Source organism: Camelus dromedarius, chromosome 8, assembly GCF_036321535.1.
Source record: "Camelus dromedarius isolate mCamDro1 chromosome 8, mCamDro1.pat, whole genome shotgun sequence".
Taxonomy (NCBI): domain Eukaryota; kingdom Metazoa; phylum Chordata; class Mammalia; order Artiodactyla; family Camelidae; genus Camelus; species Camelus dromedarius.
Window position 1 is genome coordinate 76,426,757 of NC_087443.1, and position 19,910 is coordinate 76,446,666.

The following is a 19,910-nucleotide window of genomic DNA, read 5'->3' on the forward strand; positions in this document are numbered from 1 at the left end:
AGGGGTTGAGGCCTCCTTGGCTGGGTGAGGACCAGCTGACCCTGACCCCCAGCCAGCCGAGTTTTGCTGCTGTCAAATCCCCTCCTACTGCACTACTTCATCTTCTGACTCTCAAACCATCCCAAACAGATGGGTGTTACATTTGGCTAGGATGGTTTCCAACAGCAATTCCAAATATAAGTCCAAATACATTCCTGGCCTTCTGCGCTGCAGTTACTTTAGAAGACTGCTGGGGCGGCCCCAGGACGGTGGGCTTGTGCTCAGGGAGGTAAGGAGGGGTCCCGGGACCCCAGCACTGCTGGGAAGGGGAGTGGGAGTAGATATGGTAGAGATCTCCCTCAACCTGGTGCCTCTGGAAGGGATCACGTCTCTTCCCATGGGGACAGAGGAGTGGCCATCAGTAAGCTTGAAGGTCTCACCATGTAAAATCTGGACGGTTACCCCAAGGTCACAGCTGAATTCACTCAACAAAGCTGGGTACCGCTCTGAGCCTCAGTGAGCAGTGGTCGGTGGACCAATCATCATGAAAACAGAGGCTGCCACCATCCTGTGAGCCTCTCCTCCAGGCCAGGCTCACCTGAGTGCTGCACAGGTCCAGCTCCCAGAATCCTCTCGGCAGCCACCCTGCGTGTGGCAGCTCGTGGCTACCAAGGGCTGCCCTCACCAGGCCTGGAGCAGGTACCGCACATATATTCTCTTTCCGTGTTCACAGCCACCCTTTGAGATGCACGCTGACTGTCATCACTGGTCTTCCGGAACTTTCCAAGATCATGTGGCCCAGGAGGCCTCAGGGTTGGCCCCAAACAAACCCAGGCCTGCCTGACCCCAAAGCCCACTGACCCAATAAAACATGACCCCTCGCCTCATCATTCCGGGATGGAGGCAAATCAGGAGCTGAAGAGAGTGGGGTACTACTAGCCATCGGAGCCGATGGTTTGGGAGTTTTGTTGGTTTTGAAGTTTTTATTATTTTAGCTGCAGAGAGATTTAGAAGCAAAAGTCAATTCTGTTACAGAGCAACTTACTAAGTTACGAGAGACTGAAAAGCAATTACACGTGCAACAGAGCAGCAAACACACATTCAGGGTAAACAGGAGGTGCTGCACTGGCACCATCAGGAAAAGCAGATGTGTTACGGAACGCGGTGCTGGACACCTCAAAATCACATCAACAACAAACAGGTGTTCGTTCAGGTGTCTGTCACAGTTTCAGTCCACACCGTGTGGTCTTTCATCACTTGAATAAGCTAATACGCACTGGTCGCTGCAAACAGCTCATTCGGTTTTACCAGCTCAGCTCTGAAATGACGGTGTATCTGTCGATTGGCCTTCCCACTCCGTGGGGGCTCTGGACGTTCTAGCTCAAACATCGCTAGTCTGGTGAGTCTGCCCCCTGTGGCTGGTTTCTCCTCCCTTTGTAACGTTTTTCTTCATACCATTTTTAAATCGAAATACAATCCACACATTGTAAAATTCACCAAACGTGAACAATTCGGTAGTTTTTGGTATACTCACAAAGTTGTGCCACCACCAGCACTATCTGATTCCAGAACATTTTCATTACGCCTAAGGGACTGATGGTTTTAACCTGTCAGTCCCCAGAGGGGCCGCATCAGAAGTCACTCAGGTCCCCCAGCCCGAAAGGCTCACGAAAGCAGGCGCCTCAGCGTCAGGCGCACCCAGTCACGTGTGGGCTGTCGGAGGCCTGGAGCTGCACTTCTCTGCCCGCTACTGCTCACCCATCGGACTGAGAGCCGTGCTTGGAGGAAAGACCCAGACAGACGACGAAGCTGAGGACGGCTGGGAGCGGCTGATCGCTCCTGGGCTGGCGCACCCCAGGCCACGCTGGTCCCAGCCTCACTGTGCTCCCAACGCTCCCGCCACTTGGCTTCTCGGTGACACGTGTAAACAGTCACATTCTATCAACCAGCAGCCCCCAAGAGCACAGGGTTCTGCGACACCTGGAGGGTTGCATGCATGTGATTACCAAAGTGACAGCCAGAGCAGAGCGTCACTACTCTCCATTTGCCGGCATCCAGACCCACGTCAGTGATCAGTAACTTCCCGACCTCTGATACGGTGTCATCAGTAATGATTATACACACACACACACACACACACACACGCACACGCACACACACATACACACATCTCTTCCTACAGGGCAAAAAGCCACGCAGTGCAGCTGGGAAGGAGGCCCTTCCGTCCACTGAACTACAAACCGTGACACATCAGCACAAGGAGCAATGAAGCAGGACTGGCCAGGCCTGCTTATTTGGAGGAAATATCTAGAGTCACCTCAGGCTGTACCTGTGGGTGACAATGACAAGGCTTACTTTCCACCAGAGAAGCCCACTCAGGTCTACGCCTAAAAGGGTCCACAGGGATGCAAAGCTCCTGGTTCTCTGGGGCCACCTGGGCTGGGTCTTCTCTCCCCCTTGAGCACGAGCAGCGTTCTGGGTCCATCTCCGTTTCTCCCTGAGCATCCAACCGTGGATCCTTGGTGAATGACCATGCATGGAGGCAATGCCAAGCACGCCCTCTAGCTACAGGCCCGGGATGGCTTACAAGGCACTTTCACATGAGGCCCCGGGGATCCCGGTACCAAGCGTCTCTACAGGTGAGAAGAGGCAGGCACGCATAGGGTGGGCGAGCTCTCCCTGATTAAGGCAGCAAAGCCAGGCCGAGATCTCCAGGTGGGCCCCACTGCAGAGCGATGGCCACTACCCTCCAGGCTGGCCAGTCTGTGACATCCTCCCTAGTCAGCCGCCGCACTCACAGGAGGCGAGGTCCCTGAACTCCCACTGGTGCTCAGGGCCCCATCCCTTCTCATCTCTGCAGGCTGAGAAACAGCAGCCTCTTCTTCCCCGTGTTCCTCACCACCCAGAACCGCCCTCTGCAAACAACCCCTGTGGGAATACTCAGGACTGCCAATGACTTTGTAAACATTTCCCAAAAAAATAAACAGTGTTAAACACAGGCGTTTTCAGCAGGATGGTTTTTCTCCCGCCAGTAACAAGATGTGCCTCCCTCAAAGCCGTCATTCCTGAGCGGCCTTCAGAGCACATGCTCAGACAGGCCCCCACTGCCCTGCCAGCTCCCCGCTGTCCTGGGCGGCTCACAGGGCAGCCCGATGAAGGTGACCGTGTGTCACTTTTAGGGCCCATACAAAGTGTGTCAGTGACACCCGGACTGGCAGCTTCTGAGAAGCAAAATGCCTGAATGCACCGGGAAGTTAACAAGCAGCTTCGGACATTCCGCTAAGTCTTCCTTGAGACCAATGCTTACACTTCTTCATCCCCCAAGGTCTTAAAGGGGAAAAAGTGAGAGCAAGAGCTGCAGGGAGGGCGGAGGGACCGGAGACAGACCCGCGGCTGTTGTCACGACCTTCATACTCCAACGGCCTTTCTCCCGCTCCATCTCTTGCCCACAGGGGAGCGCTCCCAACTTCCCTTTGAGATAGTTTACATTAATAATCCATCTGTCAACGCAGAGGAACAGCCTGCTTTTCAGTCCTTGTGCAAATCTGTTACAGAGAACACAAGGCACAGCCTTGGAGTGCCAGAGCGCCTCTCCTGCCTGAGAACATGTCTCTGGCACTGAATCGGAGCTTCCAGCAACCTGGAGAAGTTGGGCTTTTTCGAGATTTTCAGCGTTGGCTGAGCAGCAAGAGAGACTCTCATCTGGAGTCAGAGGTCCATGGCAATTCAAAAGCATCAATCCGGCTCACAAGCTGGTTACTGCCCCGGGTCAGTACCTGGCTCTCATTAACATGGGGATACGTGAATGAGCCAAGTCCAGGCTTAGGCACCTACACAAACCGACATCCTCACTGCTCACAGAACTCCGCAAACGTGGGGAGTCATCCTGCTGATGGCTCACAGTTCCATCCCACCACTGAAAAGACCCGCCCCACCCAAGGTTAACCCTCCCCAGGGCAGACACAGCCAGTGACTGGTGGGAGGGAGATGCCTCGCAGAAGGGCCATGCCAGCTGCACAGCTCCCGGTGAGGTTGGCTAAGACCTCCGCTGCGAAGTCATCACAGTGCTCTCCCTCTGTCTGTCCATCCCACCTGCTGCCCCTCACAAAGGTTGTCCTGAGAGCACTCCCTATAAACCTCCTGCATCAAAATGCTGCCTCAGAGTCTGCATCCCAGTAACTGACCTATGACAGAGGTGAACAGCTTGGATCCTCAGTCAGACCAGACTGAGACCAACAGAATCTCAGTGTGGCCACTCACCAGGTGATGGTGGCTAGGTGACTTAACCCCACTGAGCCCACACACCTCATCTGAGCCCACAGCCCTCTCACCTGCTTGCCAAGTTCAAAGGAGGCAATGCCTGAAAAAGGCTTAGCACAGAGTCAGGCTGGAGTACGTGCTCAATAAATATGAGGTCCTTTCCATAGACGGAGACTCCAGGAGGGCAGACAGGAGGGGCTCTGCTCTCTAACATGTGCACTGCCTCCAGCACATCAAGGGGGCTCGGTAAATGTTTCGTGAGTGAGCACGAGTGCTCTGTTTGGTTATTGTCATTATTATTTACGATTGTGGCCTAATAATAATAGCTAACAATCATATAATCTTTTCCATTTGTCCAGCACTGTTTAAACACACTACACACATTAAGTCATTTAATTCTTACAACCCTAGAGGTGGGACTATTTTCCCCCATTTAACTGATGAGGACATGAGGCACAGAGAGGTTGAGTAACTTGCCCAAGGTTGCACAGCCGGTGAGTGGCAGAGCTGGGGTTCAAATACAGACCATCTGGCCCCCGGAGGCTGGGTCTCTATCAACCACAATCCTGGTTGCCTGCTCACACCTACACTCCCACCACCCACTCTGGAGATGGAATGAAATTCATGAAAGGTTCAAGGTTCCAGTTCGAAGGTTCATCCCTGTTCATTACTCTGTCTGAATGACCAAATGCATATACGTGGATGCATTTCATTCCTTCCATCCCGAGTTCATAGTCATAAACAGGTTAATTATTTAACCAGTCCAGTGAGTTGTTTAAAAAGCCAGTTTATAAAAGCAGATAAAAAAATAACTCCCCAAGTTCCAAGGCTCAAGGCATTTGGGTCAAAATCAAGCTCTTCTCTTAACAGAGCTGAGTTCTCCTTCCCTTTTGACTCATCATCATAAAATGTGAAAACCAAATGCTCCTGACACGGTCACGTCTGTGCACTGAGGTACGACCACACGCAGATTTAAGACTAAGCTGCGGAGATGGCAAAGTCCTTGACAGATGGCGCATGAGCCTCCTCCAAAGGTCCCTTGAACGACCTATGTTGGAGGGGTTGGCCCCTTCAGCCGCTGTCCACATTTCTTGGGGGCTGTAACTGCCTCTGAGTTAAGAGTCAAACTCTAGCCACAACTGAAGAGGCAGGAGGCCAATGTAAGCTGCGTTGAAAAGAACAGTCCTTTCCACTTAAGAGTTGAAATAAGTGAAGAAAAACCCTGCTTGTAATCAGTGGCTTCCTTTTAATTAACTGGGCCAATTTAGTCTAGGAACTTGAATTTTAAATTGTCATTATCTCTTAGAAAAACTTTCAACAGAAATTCTTGGCTGGCCCTTCTGGCCCTAAGAACGACCTCAACCCCTTCTCACTGTTCTCTCTTCTCCTCCAGAAACACGAACGCACTTGCTGCTTTACACCCTTCTCTGGAAACCTAAAAGTGGTTGATTTGATTTTGCTTACGATTCCAACATTTGCAAACCGTCCACCTTTGATCAATTATAGAAATAAAGGCTCACTGTGAATCTAAAACTAGAATTGAAAGTTTCTCCGAACTCCTCTCCAAGCCAATTTGTAGAAGGAAGCAACAGCCTGGTCCAGTCCCACTGGCAGCAGGCAACCCAGGGAATCCCCCGCTTGCACTCGTGCAGCTCACGGAAAGACCGAGGTGGCTAACCGCCTGGGATCCAGTTAGACTGCTGGGAACTTGGGCCCTGAGAGTTTGTTTCTTCACGAGTGACCTCAGCACCCAGCATTTATCATCCTTTCTGGCTGGGATGGGAAGTGAGCCAGCCATTTCGGACAGGCCATGAGTCATGGGGTTCAAAAAAGAATAAATTCCTATTGTTACATATTTTTATAAATGTTTAGAAAGCAATGGAACAGCTGCTGCTGTCAGTCACCCATACAGAAAACCCACACACGCACACACACTCCCCTGTGTGGGTGGGGGCTCTGCCACCACACACGGTGCTGCGCTGGCACTGACTCTTCTGGCTGTAAGACCCCGGCTCCCCGGAGGAACAGACAACAGCAGGAGGAAGCAGGTGCGGTAGGTGACGTCTAAGATGGCCCCAAAGACCCCCACTTCTTGGCACTCACTCCCTGTGATCTCCTCCCCACGAACGTGGCCTGGACCTCATGACTTGTTTCTAATCAAGAGACCGTGGCAAAGGGGATGGGCTGTCACTCTTGTGATCAGATTACAAAAGATGGAGGCTTTCAAATTGGTAGCAGCTCTCCCCGTTGCTGGCTTTGATGAAGCAAGCAGCCTTTGATGTTAAGGCACTGAGGGCAGCCTCTAGCCAACAGCTGGTAACAACGGTGGTCCTCCAAAAGCCCTGGAGGAACTGAATTCTGCTAACAACCACGTGAGCTTGAAAACAGATCCTTTTCCGGTCAAGCTTTCAGATGAGATCCCACCCTGGTGATACCTTGACTGCAGCCTTGGGAAGACCCTGAAGTAGAAGACCCAGGAAAGCTGGGCCAGGTTCTGACCCACAGAAGACAGTGTCAGGCAGTGAGTGTGTTGTTTTAAGCTGCTAAGTTTCTGGGTGATTCGTTACGCAGGAGCAGATAACGAACACAGCAGGCAACCCCACAACTGGGTTAGCATCCTGATGAGGCTGTCGCCATGGCATCCTGCCCTTCTCCTTGGCACCATCACATTGATCATGAGAGTCAGTGCCTCACTTCCCTGACTAAGTGCAGCTGCTGGAGGGCAGGCACCTATGTGTCTGCCCAGCAACCAGCCCGGTGCCCAACATGTGATCAGGGATCAGTGAACATTTTCATTGATGAACTCTCTGTTAAGTGAGGACCAGGAAGGCAAGAACTTTCAGTTCCTAGTATAAATAGAGTATTTGTTCCTTAAAAAGAAAGGAAGCAGGACTCCTTGGGATGGCCATCTTGGGCCTGTGAGTTTTCTAAAAGGGAAACGTTGGGCTGGGGTCTGAGAGTAGAGTCAGGCAGATAGATCCTGCTTCTGGCTCAGCTGTCAGAATCTGGGCAGCACAACTACTCTCCTTGTAAAACACCGGCCTTTACAGTGCACATGTCCTCAGACGTGGAAACAGAACGAAAGGGAAGCTGGCTCCTCTCTCCAAGAGAACACGGTGACTTTGCCTTTGTGCTCTCCATTCTGCCTGCTCAGAAGGCATCTTCCCCTTGATCAACTTCTTTCTCTGTTTATTTGGCAAACTCTTACTCATCCCTCAAAACCCAGCCTGGCCTCAGCTCCTACAGAATAGCCTTTCTGCACCCCCTACTAGGAGCTCCTTCTCTCTTCTGCACCACACCTCACCCTCCCTCCCTGCTCTGGCTGAACCACAGATCATAAGGGCTGCAGCCATGCCTGTCTCGTAACTGAGACCAAGGCTGGCTCATGATCCAAGCCCAGACACGGATGGGCTCCCACCTCTGTGTCCAGGGAGTGACAAAGGCCGTGGTTTCATTCTCTTGGCCCTCTGCAGTGGAGGAAGTATGGCATTCCTCAGAATGGGGACCAGGGGGATGTGACAAGAAGATATTCGGTGAGCAGCAAGCACTCCTGGAAAATGTTCCAACCTTGGAAACTGCAGCTGGGGGCGGCCCAGGAGCGGGAGCAGAGCAGCTGTGAAAACACCTCGGGGGTGACGAGGGGTCATTTAGTTGCAAGGCCTTTCCTTTCAAGGCTGACAGTTATGTAATCCTGTCCACACAAGGGCACTGCTGGTGTGTGTCAACTGTTCTCAAGCCCAGGGAGACCCGCCCACTGCAGGAGCCAAGGGCCAAATGCCTGTGTCCTGAAGTGTGGGGACGAGTAGGTAGGACACGGCGAGCTGCTCGGAGGTCAGGGCTGCCTCAGAATCAGAGTGGATGCATTCCCAGGCTGCAGCGTGTGTAGAAGGCAGAGCAGAACCACCTGTGGCATAACAATGTGCCACGTGGCGTTGCACAGGAGGGCTGTGGGGTGGAGACAGAGCAGGGGTCACCCAGCTCTCCTCTGACCAGATCACATTTAGAGCACAGGGGCCACCACGGGGACGCGGAGGTAAACTCAGGGAGCAGTGACCAGGGCAGGACTCTAAGGTGTGGCCTTCTGCAGGCAGCGATGCGAAATGAAAGGAACGAGATGTAAGACTGTATATTCACACAGCTGTGTGTGCACACACACACACACACACATCTTTGCATAGAGAAGCAGCCTGGAAGAAACTACACCAAAATATAAATAGCGATTATCTGTGGGAATTACAAGCGCTTTTAAACATGGTTTTTGAATGCATTTTCTAACATGTCTATTTGTTATCAATGGCAAGAATACGGGCCAGGAGCGTATGTTACCCAAAGATGGACCCAGGGGCCTATCGGTGTCCTAGGGCCGCTGTAACACATCACCACCAACGTGTGGCTTATTACAGTAGGAATTTATTCTCTTGCAGCTCTGAAAGCCAGAAGTCTGAAACCCAGGTGTCAGCAGGGGCAGTCTGTGCCGGGGCTTCTGAGGGAGAGTCTGCTCGGGCCTCCCTCCCAGCTACTGGGGCTGCCAGCCGCTCCAGGCATTCCTCAGCTTCTGGCAGCATCACTCCAACCCCTGCCTCCAGCCTCACATGCATTCTCCCTGCGTCTGTGTGTCTGTGTCCAGATTTCCTCTTCTCATAAGGATACCCGCCACTGGATTAGGGCCCACCCTACTCCCGTGACCCCGTCTTAACCTGAGTCCATCAACAAAGACCGTGTTTCCAAACAAGGTCACATTCACATACATCTCTTGGGGGGATGTGCAGAATTCAGCCCATAGCAAAAGGCTGTTAACCCAAAAGAAGAGAAGACACAGGGCCATGGCTGTGTCTCCAGTATCCGGCAGGCTCTCCATTTGAGGATTAGACGTGGTCTACTTAGCTCTATGGAGAAGCAATGGGTTCAAAGTGGATGCTCCCAAAAGCCAGACGTGGTCTCAGAATAGGGAGAATGCTCACTCAGAGCTGTCTGAGCTGGACTGGCCATGCTGGGTGCGGAACTGCCACCCAAGAGTCCTAGACCTGACTGGAGTTCTCTTCTCTCTGGTGTAGGGGTACTGGTCGGGGTCGGGTGTTGGACTAAACAATTTTAAGGTCCTGGCAGCCCTAAGATTCTGCCATCCACACAGGCACCGTCAATGATTTAAGCACCACACAGTACTGGCCCGGCCACTCTCGACAGTCTGTTCAGTCTCATGCTAGCTTGGTGTCATCGGCACTGGGCAACTCCCACTCTTCACAACAAAGCAGCTCTGTCCGATATTTTCTGCCTTTTGGTCCCTCAAGGAAAGATGGAGTTTGCACAGTCAGAGTCAACGGGATAAAGACATCGATCAAGATAGGAGTCAAGGCATTCTAGGAGAACCCTGACACTCCTGATTCCAAGGGCCTTTCTCATGCCCAATAGAACCCAAGGGGCAGCCCCACTCCCCAGGTCAGACCGGCCAGAGGGTGAAGGCCCTTGGGCCAGAGGGTGAAGGCCCTTGGGCCAGGGTCAGAAAACAATCCACAGTTTGTTTAGACATAGTGAAGACTGCCCCAAGAATAACGTTTACATAAGAAATAGCAGTAACATCGCAAGTTGAGCTTGTTTATTTAAAAAAAAAAAAAAAAAAGGCAGCAAAATCTTGTTTGTGATGAGAAGGAAGACTGTTCTTCAAAACAGCCTTTTCTTTTCACCCCCAAAATGAAACATCTACACTGCTCACCTCTCCACGGGGTCCCTGAGCATGACGATCAGTTTCGCATCTGGCTGAAAGGCGTGGATGAAGTCCTGGGTCAGAAAGGGGGGCTCGCCATCCGTGCTGTTGTCATAGAAGAACATCCAGGCGTTGTTATCCCACATGGTGGAGGCGCTGGCCTCCCCTGGAAGGAGAGAACACCGGGAGTGAGCGAGGCTGAGTCAGAGGCTCCTGCAGAGCAGCCCGATTTAGGGGCTAAACCTGGCTGTGAGCAGGTGAGTGGGTCGCCATGCTGCCAGGCGGGACCCCAGGAAGGGGAGGCTGACGACCACCTCCTGCCGCAGTGACACCCCCCACTCCAAGGACCTCCACCTAGAAATCCAGGTGATCCAGGTGATCCAGGCAGCACGGAGCATCTCTACCTCCCAGCTCTTCTCATCAGGTGCAAAAAACTCTCTACTAGCATCTGGCCTCCCAATTTCACAATGTTTAACTTTGCTCACAGTGCACAGCTCTGTGGCATTTTAAGGGCCCACTGAGAATGTACTAGATGGTTCCCTTCAAAAAGCATCAAGGATGAAGGAGCACTTCGGGGAAGCTGATCCTCATGAGGAAACGGCATGCCACTTGCGTCAATCTTTCCTCGAAATCTCAAGGGTCAGTCCCAGTGCACACTCTAAGATCAAATGTGAGGAAGGCTTTGTGGGAAGGCTCACAGGACCTCAGGCCTGTGTTCCCATCCACCCAGTTGCCCTGCATGCAGCTGGCATTCCCTCAGGGCTGACTGGGTGAACAGGAAGTTGGTTCTAGCCCTTGTTTTATCGTGGTCTGCACGAATGAAGCATGATAGTGTTAAATATATATTTTAGGAGAGCGGTGAGGCCAGGACACAGACATTTCAACATTTCTATCCCAGATAACTGAACCAATCCCTGACTTTTTTTTTAAGGACAGTCTTCAGAGATTAGTAAGAAAGGCAAATCAAACAATTAATTATATATTCGATTTCCAGACACTTTACAGGGGACTACATGATACATCTCAAAGTCACTTGCTGGGAGAAAATCTGAGCCCAAAGACTAAGTTGCTTTGATCAGTGACGAGCACGTCACAGTACTGCAGAGAGCTAGCAGGGCCCTATTTATTCTGCTGGATGTGCAATCATGTCCAGGTGAGCATTTCTATTCTGATCTTTCTTTTTATTTTTTTTAAGAGATAATACCATAGCATACAGCGGGGGGAAAAAACAAGCCAATCAGAAGTCCTTTGAAAATTCTACTCACAATGAATAAGAGAATATTAGGACAAAGGAAGTATCTAAAATCAAGTTGATACAAATTCTGTCCAATGCCATAAATGAACTGGTTCTACATTTGTCCATCCACCTGTCCATCCATCCATCCATCCTCTATTCATCCTTCATCCATCCAGACAGAAAGCACTCATTTGGTGTCTGATATGTGCCTGGCACTGTGTTTGGCACTGGGGATAGATGTGAGAAACAAGACAGATAATCCCCTCCCCTCTCACACCTTACAATCTCAGGGAAGACCAATACTTCAATAAACAATCCGAGCCCCACGTGAGCACTTTGACAGGGCAGAGCAGGGGCCCATGACAGCAGAGGCAGGAGCCTTTCAACGTGTATCGATGCCCAGCCTAGAGAACCCAGTCACTTGAGTCCTTCATGACTCCAGCCATTAGCCCCAACCACTGAGAAAAGGCCCTCTCTAACTCACTGGCCAAGATGAAGAAAGACCCGTATGCTTCTACCAAGGATCTAACCAGAAGATGAAACTGGGTTGAATCACATTTCAGGGCTGGGAGGAGCCTAGAACTGATCTGGTCCAACAAGCCCATTTTACAGATGAGAAGACTGAGTTCAGGAACACAAAGATGGACTTGCCACACGGCACAGAGCTGGCTGGTGGTATGGTCAAGGGCTAGATGCCAGCTCTCCATTTGCCTCCCCACTACCACAAAACTCGCTGAATTCTGCTTCAGATAAACATCAGAGCAGTAAATTTATTCCTTATTTTCCATTTCTAAATCTAGAAATAAATAAAATTAGGAAACAAAAACTAAACCTTCCCTTTTCCCTTTATTACTTTAGGCTCTATTTCGTGACCCTAGGATGAATATTTTTAGCTCTTTCATAAGAACATGAGATATTCCCAGAGGCATACAGTACATGTGTCACAGACAAATACTAATCAGACTTGTAATATGGGGTGTTTGAACTCCAGGCTGCAAGGAAATAGCTAGTAGCCAATTCACACTGGGTGGGAGGGCATGATCTCATCTGGCTCCTGGGACTAGATTTCTTTGAGTTTAAAAATCAATCAATCAATCAATCAATTGGGACTAGATTTCTTTGAGTTTAAAAATCAATCAATCAATCAATCAATCAATCAGGGCTTAGGCATGTAAGCCTGTCCCCCTGGACACGGGAGTCAAAAGTAAAAAGACATCATTCAAATAGTTGATTACAATTCCTCTTAGTCACTAACAGTCACTGAATTTGGAGAATCAAAATATAATAAATTTAGGAGAATAAAAAAATAGATGGCTGCCTCAGGTAACCAATTTAAGCAAAATATGTGATTTGATTTCTCTCTTTCAGACGTATAAGTGAATGTCTTCTCAGCTGAATTCAATAAAGAGAGTGAATAGATATGTTTTTGATAAAACATCTTGTGAACTTAAAAAAATGATTATTAATCAAACTACCTCATTTTGAATGTCTACAGGCATTAGGCTGACAAGGACTAAGCTTTTTCAACAGTAATTAGTCACCCACGATGCACTAGAGCTGTGTCTATTTCAGGAGAGGCTGCCTCCATCTTCAGGGTCCCAGTGGCCAGAGAGTACAAAAGCCACAAGAATTAAACTGATGACTAACAAGTTAATTTTGCGTTCATGATGCCCCATCCAAACTTACTCAGATGGGTGTATCATGAAAAGAGATCATGCATGCAAGCGTAATTTACATAAAAGCAAAGAAATGGTTAACTTTTTTTAAAAAGCCATTTTCAGGTACACTTAAATCTCCATGGAACTAGAAAGTCCACTAAAGGTTTCTGCTTTATAGAAGTTGCACAAGCAATGTGAACATTTTACACAGGGGCAATAGTGACAGCCAGCAAGGAAATGCACACTCAGCAGCTGTGGTCAGGCATCACACAGATGTTCGCAGTGCAGTGAAGCTGGGCCTGGCCCAGGGCAGGAGCGGGGCCCTCGAGGGAGCTACACAGAAGCCATACCGATAATGATTCTATTTATCTTGCTCTGCTCCTTTGTGGAGCTGGCCTGCAGTCCTTGATGAATCTGGTGTGCGGCCAGATCAAAGAGGTCCAGATAATCTTCCACAGGATAGCGGTCCCGCAGCCCATCTCTTAGGCGGACGATCCCTACAGGAACCAAGAAGCAAAGGTTACTGAGGACAAAGTTGCCACTGCCGAGCTGCTGGCCTTTGGGGAGTAACCACCGAGGGATGGGAAGGTCCGAGGGCCTGGATGCAGCAGCCAAGGCTTGGCCCAATGAGTTGCAAGAGAGGGAGGGGTGTCTGTGAACTGGACACCCTCTTTTAACCCATGTGCACTTCGAGGGGGTAGAACGCACCACCATTAAGCTGCACAGCAGCAGCGTAAAGGATGGCATACCTGTTCAAGAACTATAAACCTGTCTGCTGGGAGGGCCAGAAAGTTCGGGGCTGGTTAACATGTACACCAGGCGAGGCCCTCAAGGGACTGGGCAGCAACGCCATCAGTGTACACACCCTGGATCAAAAGAAAAAGCAGCCCATCAGAGGGACAGTATCCTCTGAACCTCAGATGCATCTTCTTCGTCAGGGCACACCAGCAGCTTGTTGTGGTTCTACTGGATCAAGCAGCCTGTCCATCTGTCCAAACATGGGGAATTGATGGTCCCTAGACAGATACCTAGGCTACTCTGGCATCAGCCACAAGCAGCCTAAATTTGCCCCTTGCCTTAGAACTGGGTAAGTTTCACTTGATAATGTATTGAAAACACACCTCCCAAACCACAGCCACCAAGGTCAGTAGGAAGTGGAGAGAGAACATCCATGGGCAAAAGAGCAAGAGGTTCAAGGTGACACTGGACACCAGACTCCAGAGGCCCGCACGCCCCTGTGCTTCCCTGTCCTCTGCCAGCAGGAGCCTGGTTTCCAGTGGGGGAAATGGTGAACTGCATAGGGGAAAGCGCCCTACAGATGAGTACAGGAACCCTGGCACCCACAGCTGCCGCTGCCAAACCACAAAAGACACATTTACACTTCTGTTCACTCCAGGAGGAACATCAAAAGGATTAAGTCAAACGTTTGTCAGAAAACACATTCAGTGTTGGGTCTAAACTTAGATCCTACAAAGGAAAACTTTCAAAATTCCCTTCCAGGGACCCTAGGTCCTTCACATGGGAAAAACCCCTGAGGCCCGCCCAAACTTTGGCATTTGTCATCCCTTAGCCCCGGTGACCAAATGTCTCCTGGCAGAAGAGAAAAGTTTAAGGAGAGGAAACAGTGACCTGAGGGCTGCTGGGTGGCTCGGACTGGGCAGAGCAGAAACCAGCCTACAGGAGGGATGATGGGTGATGTCCGAGAACAACCCTGTGGGAAAGGGGTGCTGTGAGCAGGGTCGCCTAGAATTATCTCCGTGTGGTTTTCACTCTGACCCCATGATGTCAATGAGGTAGGTCAGAGAAAAGAGGCCCAAAGCAGCTCAGTGACGGGCTGACCATCCTGGACTGAACTGGCCTCTTTCTCCTGCCTCCTGCCGGTGTGGGCAGCTGGGAACAGCACTTCAGCCTGGCCAGCACTCACCATTCACGGATGGTGCCCAGGCCCGGGCCCTTCGGGACAAGAGCTGCGGATCCTGAACCCTTCCCCTGGCCCTGCACACAGCCGGCACTCAATCAGTGCTCACTGGGTGGTAGGGAGCTGGTGCCCGTCCTGTCGGTTGTCTGCCTGGCGGGCCCCAAACCAAAGAACTGTCTCATCTCCGTGTCTCGGCGTCTTTCCTCATCTCCCCGCCGTGCCCGACTCACGGGGCTTCACAGCGCCGGTCTGGGTCAGCCTCTTGGCTCCCACTCCAACCCTGGCCCTGACCCTGACCCAGACCCCAACCCTGACGTGGCAGAAGGAGCGACAGGACGAAGGAGGCAGGAGCCCCGCGCTCAGCGCGAGGCCCCCACGCCCCGCCTGCAATGGGGACTGCGCCTGCGCTCACCGAACCGCTTCCGGGTCCACCAGTGCGGCTCCTTGATGGCGGAGAACTTCACTTCCGGGTGCAGCCGCAGGCGGTCGTAGAGGTCGGTGGTGCCGCACTTGGGCTGCCCGATGATGTAGAAGTGCGGCAGGCAGCGGAGGCGGAAGTGCTTGCCGTTGGCGTGGGACAGGTGGCCCCAGAAGGCCTTGCGCAGGGCGTCGAAGGTGGAGCGGAAGCGCTTGGAGTAGAGCACGTACGAGTTGGTCAGGTAGGGGTCGGTGGTGTTCCTCCCCGTGAACTCCTCGTACCAACAGGGGCTCTTACTGTTGGGGAGAAATTTACTGGGGATCACTGAAAACATCTGCAACAAAAAAGAAAGAAAGGGAGAGACACACTAAGGGGAAGACATTAGCAAAAACACATTTGAACCAAGCGTGATCCTGCCCTGATACTTAGTACAGCATTCACATGGAGTGTTATGCGATGATGACTAAATACTGAAACAAAGCAAAACCTGGTAAACAGCCAATGACCATGCTTTTCCTTAACCCAGAATGAAAAATAAAATTTGGAGAAAATGAAGATAGAAGTTCAATCAAAATCCATTCTACCATGATTTATTTTACACACACACACACATACACACACAGAGGAATCTAAATTAAACAGTTGGAACTTTTTACTACGTAGTTGTATATTTAAATGGCCGTTACAGACAAACATAGTGATTAAGACAGACTAGAAACAGGATAACAGTAATCCTGTAAAAGCAACTTTAACTGCCATGACCACATTTCAAGCAAGAAGTCCTAGAAAGGAATTAACAGAAGGGGCATCCCATTCAGTACAGCATTGCCTTCTTGATGTTAACAGCATAAGTACAGCACTTCCAGTGAACTCTGATTCATAAGGCTGTAACAAATTACCCTTGTTACACTTGGGAAATTTTGGCTCATCTTCTTCCTGTGTTCCCAAAGATGGTGATAGGAAAGGAAGCAACTATATTTTAAAATCAGTCAACAGTGATGAGCACCAGGCTACTCACATGCAATTCCTGCTTCTTGAGATCTTCTACATCTGGGAGCTGTCTGGTAGTGAACTCAATCCTGGCTGTGATGCTGTTGATAATTAATTTAATGCTTGGATAGTCTTTCACGAGTGAAATATTATTTATAGAGGGTTGGTGATGATGCTCTTTCACGTCACTCGGATTTCCGCCATCCATCAAGCTGGGATTGCTGGGGAAGGCTCCGTAATGGAAAGGCGATGAGAGCAGAAGCTCTTGGTGGACCCCAGAAAGGATGTACGAAGCCATCACCAACGTCATTATTATCAATCCAAAAACAAGGCTGCATCGCTTTCCCTTCTTGAAGCGCAAAAACCCACCCCAGCTCTCATTCCCTTCAGCCCTCACTTCGAGAACAGCAAGCAAGTTCATCTGCTTACCGTCCACTCGAAACACAATTCTGTTTTCTCCTTTGCATGCAGGGCACTCCTGGTGACCGTGATGGGGGCCTCCTCGACAGCCAGCCTGCTGTGGGTGTGTGTCGTCGGGCGACAGCTGTATGCAGCAGTTAATGCAGTGCCTCATGGTAATGTCCTTGGACCGCTGGCCCACCGAGCCATGGGCGAGCCCCTGAGGAATCCAGACGCGTGCAAGTCGTACTGGAAAACTTCAAGGGCGTCTCGTGATCACATAAGATGATCGAAAGGCCCAAGCAACAGAAACAGACATAAAATGGAGCAAGCGCCCAAACACCAGTGACTGAGGAAGCACGTTCTTTGGCTCAATTCCAAAAGACAACACGAATGATCTCCAGTTGTCATGTTCTGTAAGAGCTACCGCAATCCTGAAAAAAGCCACAAGGTCGGGAGCAATTCTTCCTGTCCTTCAGGTTTTTCCCATGGCACAAAATGAAGTGGAAGAATTCTCACTGGAAAACATAGAAACACCCACAGGATTAGAAGAGTTCATGGCCGACGCAATGAGAGATGGATTGGCGTGCCATCCATGCAGAGTCCCTGAAGATTTCTTCTCTTACACCCTGTGTTCCTTTGAAATGTTTCCTCTTCGTGGGGAACAAAATCTTTTAGACATCAGATTACCTAAACAACAAAGAAAAGAGGTTTTATTACATTATGTGATTGAGACAGGAGGGCGGAGGGCAGGGCACAACCACTGGAGGAACGGCACAGCAGTTAAGGACAGGACAGACTAGTTAGAACCCCGATGGCGGAAGATTCGACTTCTAGTAGACTTTGAGCCTCAGGGCACACCCACAGGTGCCATGACAGTTCCCAGGCTGACAATAAAAGGTCAAAAAGTGGACCGGGGGTGGGGGGTGGGGGCGCCGAGTTCCCAGAAATCCTTGCCCCTTCCCCAACATAGTTAGAATAATCCTCCTACTCATTAGCATATGAAATGACCACGCCCATAAAAACTAACAACCCTGCACCTCGTGGTCGCTCTCCCTCTTGCCTTCTGAGAGGGCCAGCACTCTGTCTATGGAGTGTGTATCTACTTTTACTTCAAACTCAACACCCCCACACCTCTTGGCCTCTCTCTCGCCTTTGGAGATGGCCCACAATCTGCCTAGGGAACACGTATCTCTGAAGCCACTCTCCCTTCTGAGTGAGATGGACTACACTCCGTCTATGGGGGTGTGTATCTCTCTAAATAAATTTGCTTTCACTTTACTATGCCTCGTTCTTGAATTCTTTCCTGTGCAAGGCAAGAACCTACTCTCCAGAAACGTGATGACAGCACTAACCCTGGGGTCATCTTCCAAGGAGAGAAGTTCACAGTTCTTTTCCACTTCTAGGTTTCAGACAAACCTACTGGGTCACAAGCAAGTTACAGAAAGTCATACAGGAGAAAGGGAGAGGGTTCAGGCCCTTGGTACTCAGCTTTGGAGTTGAGTCTGTGCCACCGAATGCGGCCCCAGCACCGGCACCCCATCAGCACTGTGGCAAACACTTCTTCTTTTGCACAACCTACGTATTCTCTGATACCTCCATCTTGACTGGATCCCCCAGTCCTAGGACTTGCAGTCATTCTCAGATTCATGCATGGTCAGTAACTATGAATTGAGGGATGAACTGAAATATCGGTGCCTTTACGTCAACAAAAAAAATCCAAGAAGGAGGATAGTTCGGATGGGAGCAGGCAGAGAAAAAATTTCTTTCTTTTCCAGTAGAACCTGTAGTCTCTTAACCTAGAGCTAACGTTCATTATCAGTTTAGGATGCAAAAGTTAATGGAAGTTTAGAAACACTGAAATGATTCTCTCCTTCAGTAGAATGTACCGTATGAAAAAAAAATTTGACTTTAAGTTATTAAGCAATTAAATCCAACCTGCAGTATTCCCCTGAGTAACGGAACACTTCAGACCCCGAAACAATTTTTCACTTTCATCATCCTCGGAAAAACACGATTCTTAAAAATCCATTAATAGAATCCTGCAGTTTTAAAATGTATTGTTGCCCAAATGACACTTCTTTGTAGATGTTGTAAAAAACAGCAAAAAAAACAAACAAAAAAAAAAAAAAAAAAAAAAGAAGGACACCTGCTTAGTTGCTTAGTTTCCATCAGTGGTAGACCACTGCTGACTCGCTGGCTGTGTGACCTTGAACAAGCCATATAACCTCTCTGAGCTCTGGCTTCCTCACCAGTAAAATTAGGATAAGAGTACCCCTCTTCTAAGTGTGTAACAAGAACTAAATTAGTTAATGCATGTGAAGAGTTTGCATGATGCCTGCACATATTTAGCATCCCATGAAAGACGGATGACATGAATAACGATAGCATTATCAGTGACAATTAGTATTACGTTTTTTAGTTGTCAATGAATGCCAAGAACACCTGATGCAGAATCAAAAATGGGAGATTCCCATCACGTTATTCTTCCTTAGCATCCGAGAATTATCCAAGGGTGGCAGACTCACTTCTGACTCTGTACACACACCCACCAAACAATCCTTACTGTCCCCAGAAAAAGTGGTATTAACTAACCCTGCATAAAGCCCTCTCGTATTGGCTGAAGGGCTGAACGATCAGAACTCACCAGCAGAGATACCCACTTCCCTTTGACCGAAAGGCCCATGTTTTATCAAAACACGATGACCAAGAAATAGCCAAGCAGTTTCCCAAAATGTCTTCCACAAAATATTCTGCATGTTATGGATAGGTGTTCAGCGCTTAAGTTACCTGGAGAAAAGGTGAGGTTGACAAAATTACACAGACTTCTTTATAGCAGGACTCTTCAGGGACTTTAACATGCTAATAAGTCCTGTGAATCCACAGGAGAGGAATATATAATCTACACACTGTCCAAAACATATTTGGCCACGGGATTCTCACTGCTGTCTCAGGGAAGCAGTCTGAGGAATGCTAGTCAGTTAAGATTGTGATCCGGGTCAGAGCAGTTCTGACAAGAGCAGAGGAGTGGGAGCCGTGGGAGCAAACCACTCCAGAGCCAGGCCAACATCTCAGGCTCCCCCACCCCCCGCCATCCTTGAGAGCAGCTGGAGGGACGTGTCGGGAACCTCAAGGCTCAAGTCCCTGCCTCCAACTTGCTCAACCACCCCTGACCCATCACTTGGTACAAACAATTCTCCCAAACCAAAGAAACAAAAGGGCAAGCTCCCCTACTTGGAAGCCCCATCGCTAAGCCAAGAACATATTTTTTACATGTCGAAGACAAGGTCAAGTGGGGTTACAATGAGACTCCAACCAGGATCACCATGGGAAGCGAATTCGCACCCTCC

At 49.8% G+C, this 19,910-nt stretch overlaps 1 protein-coding gene across 4 annotated transcripts in view; it reads right to left on the reverse strand.

The window, feature by feature from the left end:
* CHST15 (carbohydrate sulfotransferase 15) overlaps positions 1 to 19,910 on the reverse strand; it is an 85,298-nt gene that overhangs the window by 25,474 nt on the left and 39,914 nt on the right. For all 4 annotated transcript variants that reach the window (XR_010382006.1, XM_031461943.2, XM_031461944.2 and 1 more), the window contains exons 2-5: positions 16,190 to 17,250; positions 15,166 to 15,505; positions 13,186 to 13,332; positions 9,950 to 10,106 (exon numbers count right to left, since the gene is read on the reverse strand). Coding sequence is in view for 3 of the 4 variants with exons in the window: in XM_031461943.2 (XP_031317803.1) it covers positions 9,950 to 10,106; positions 13,186 to 13,332; positions 15,166 to 15,505; positions 16,190 to 16,735 (1,190 nt within the window). In the remaining variant the exon portion in view is untranslated. The remainder of the gene's footprint in view (positions 1 to 9,949; positions 10,107 to 13,185; positions 13,333 to 15,165; positions 15,506 to 16,189; positions 17,251 to 19,910) is intronic.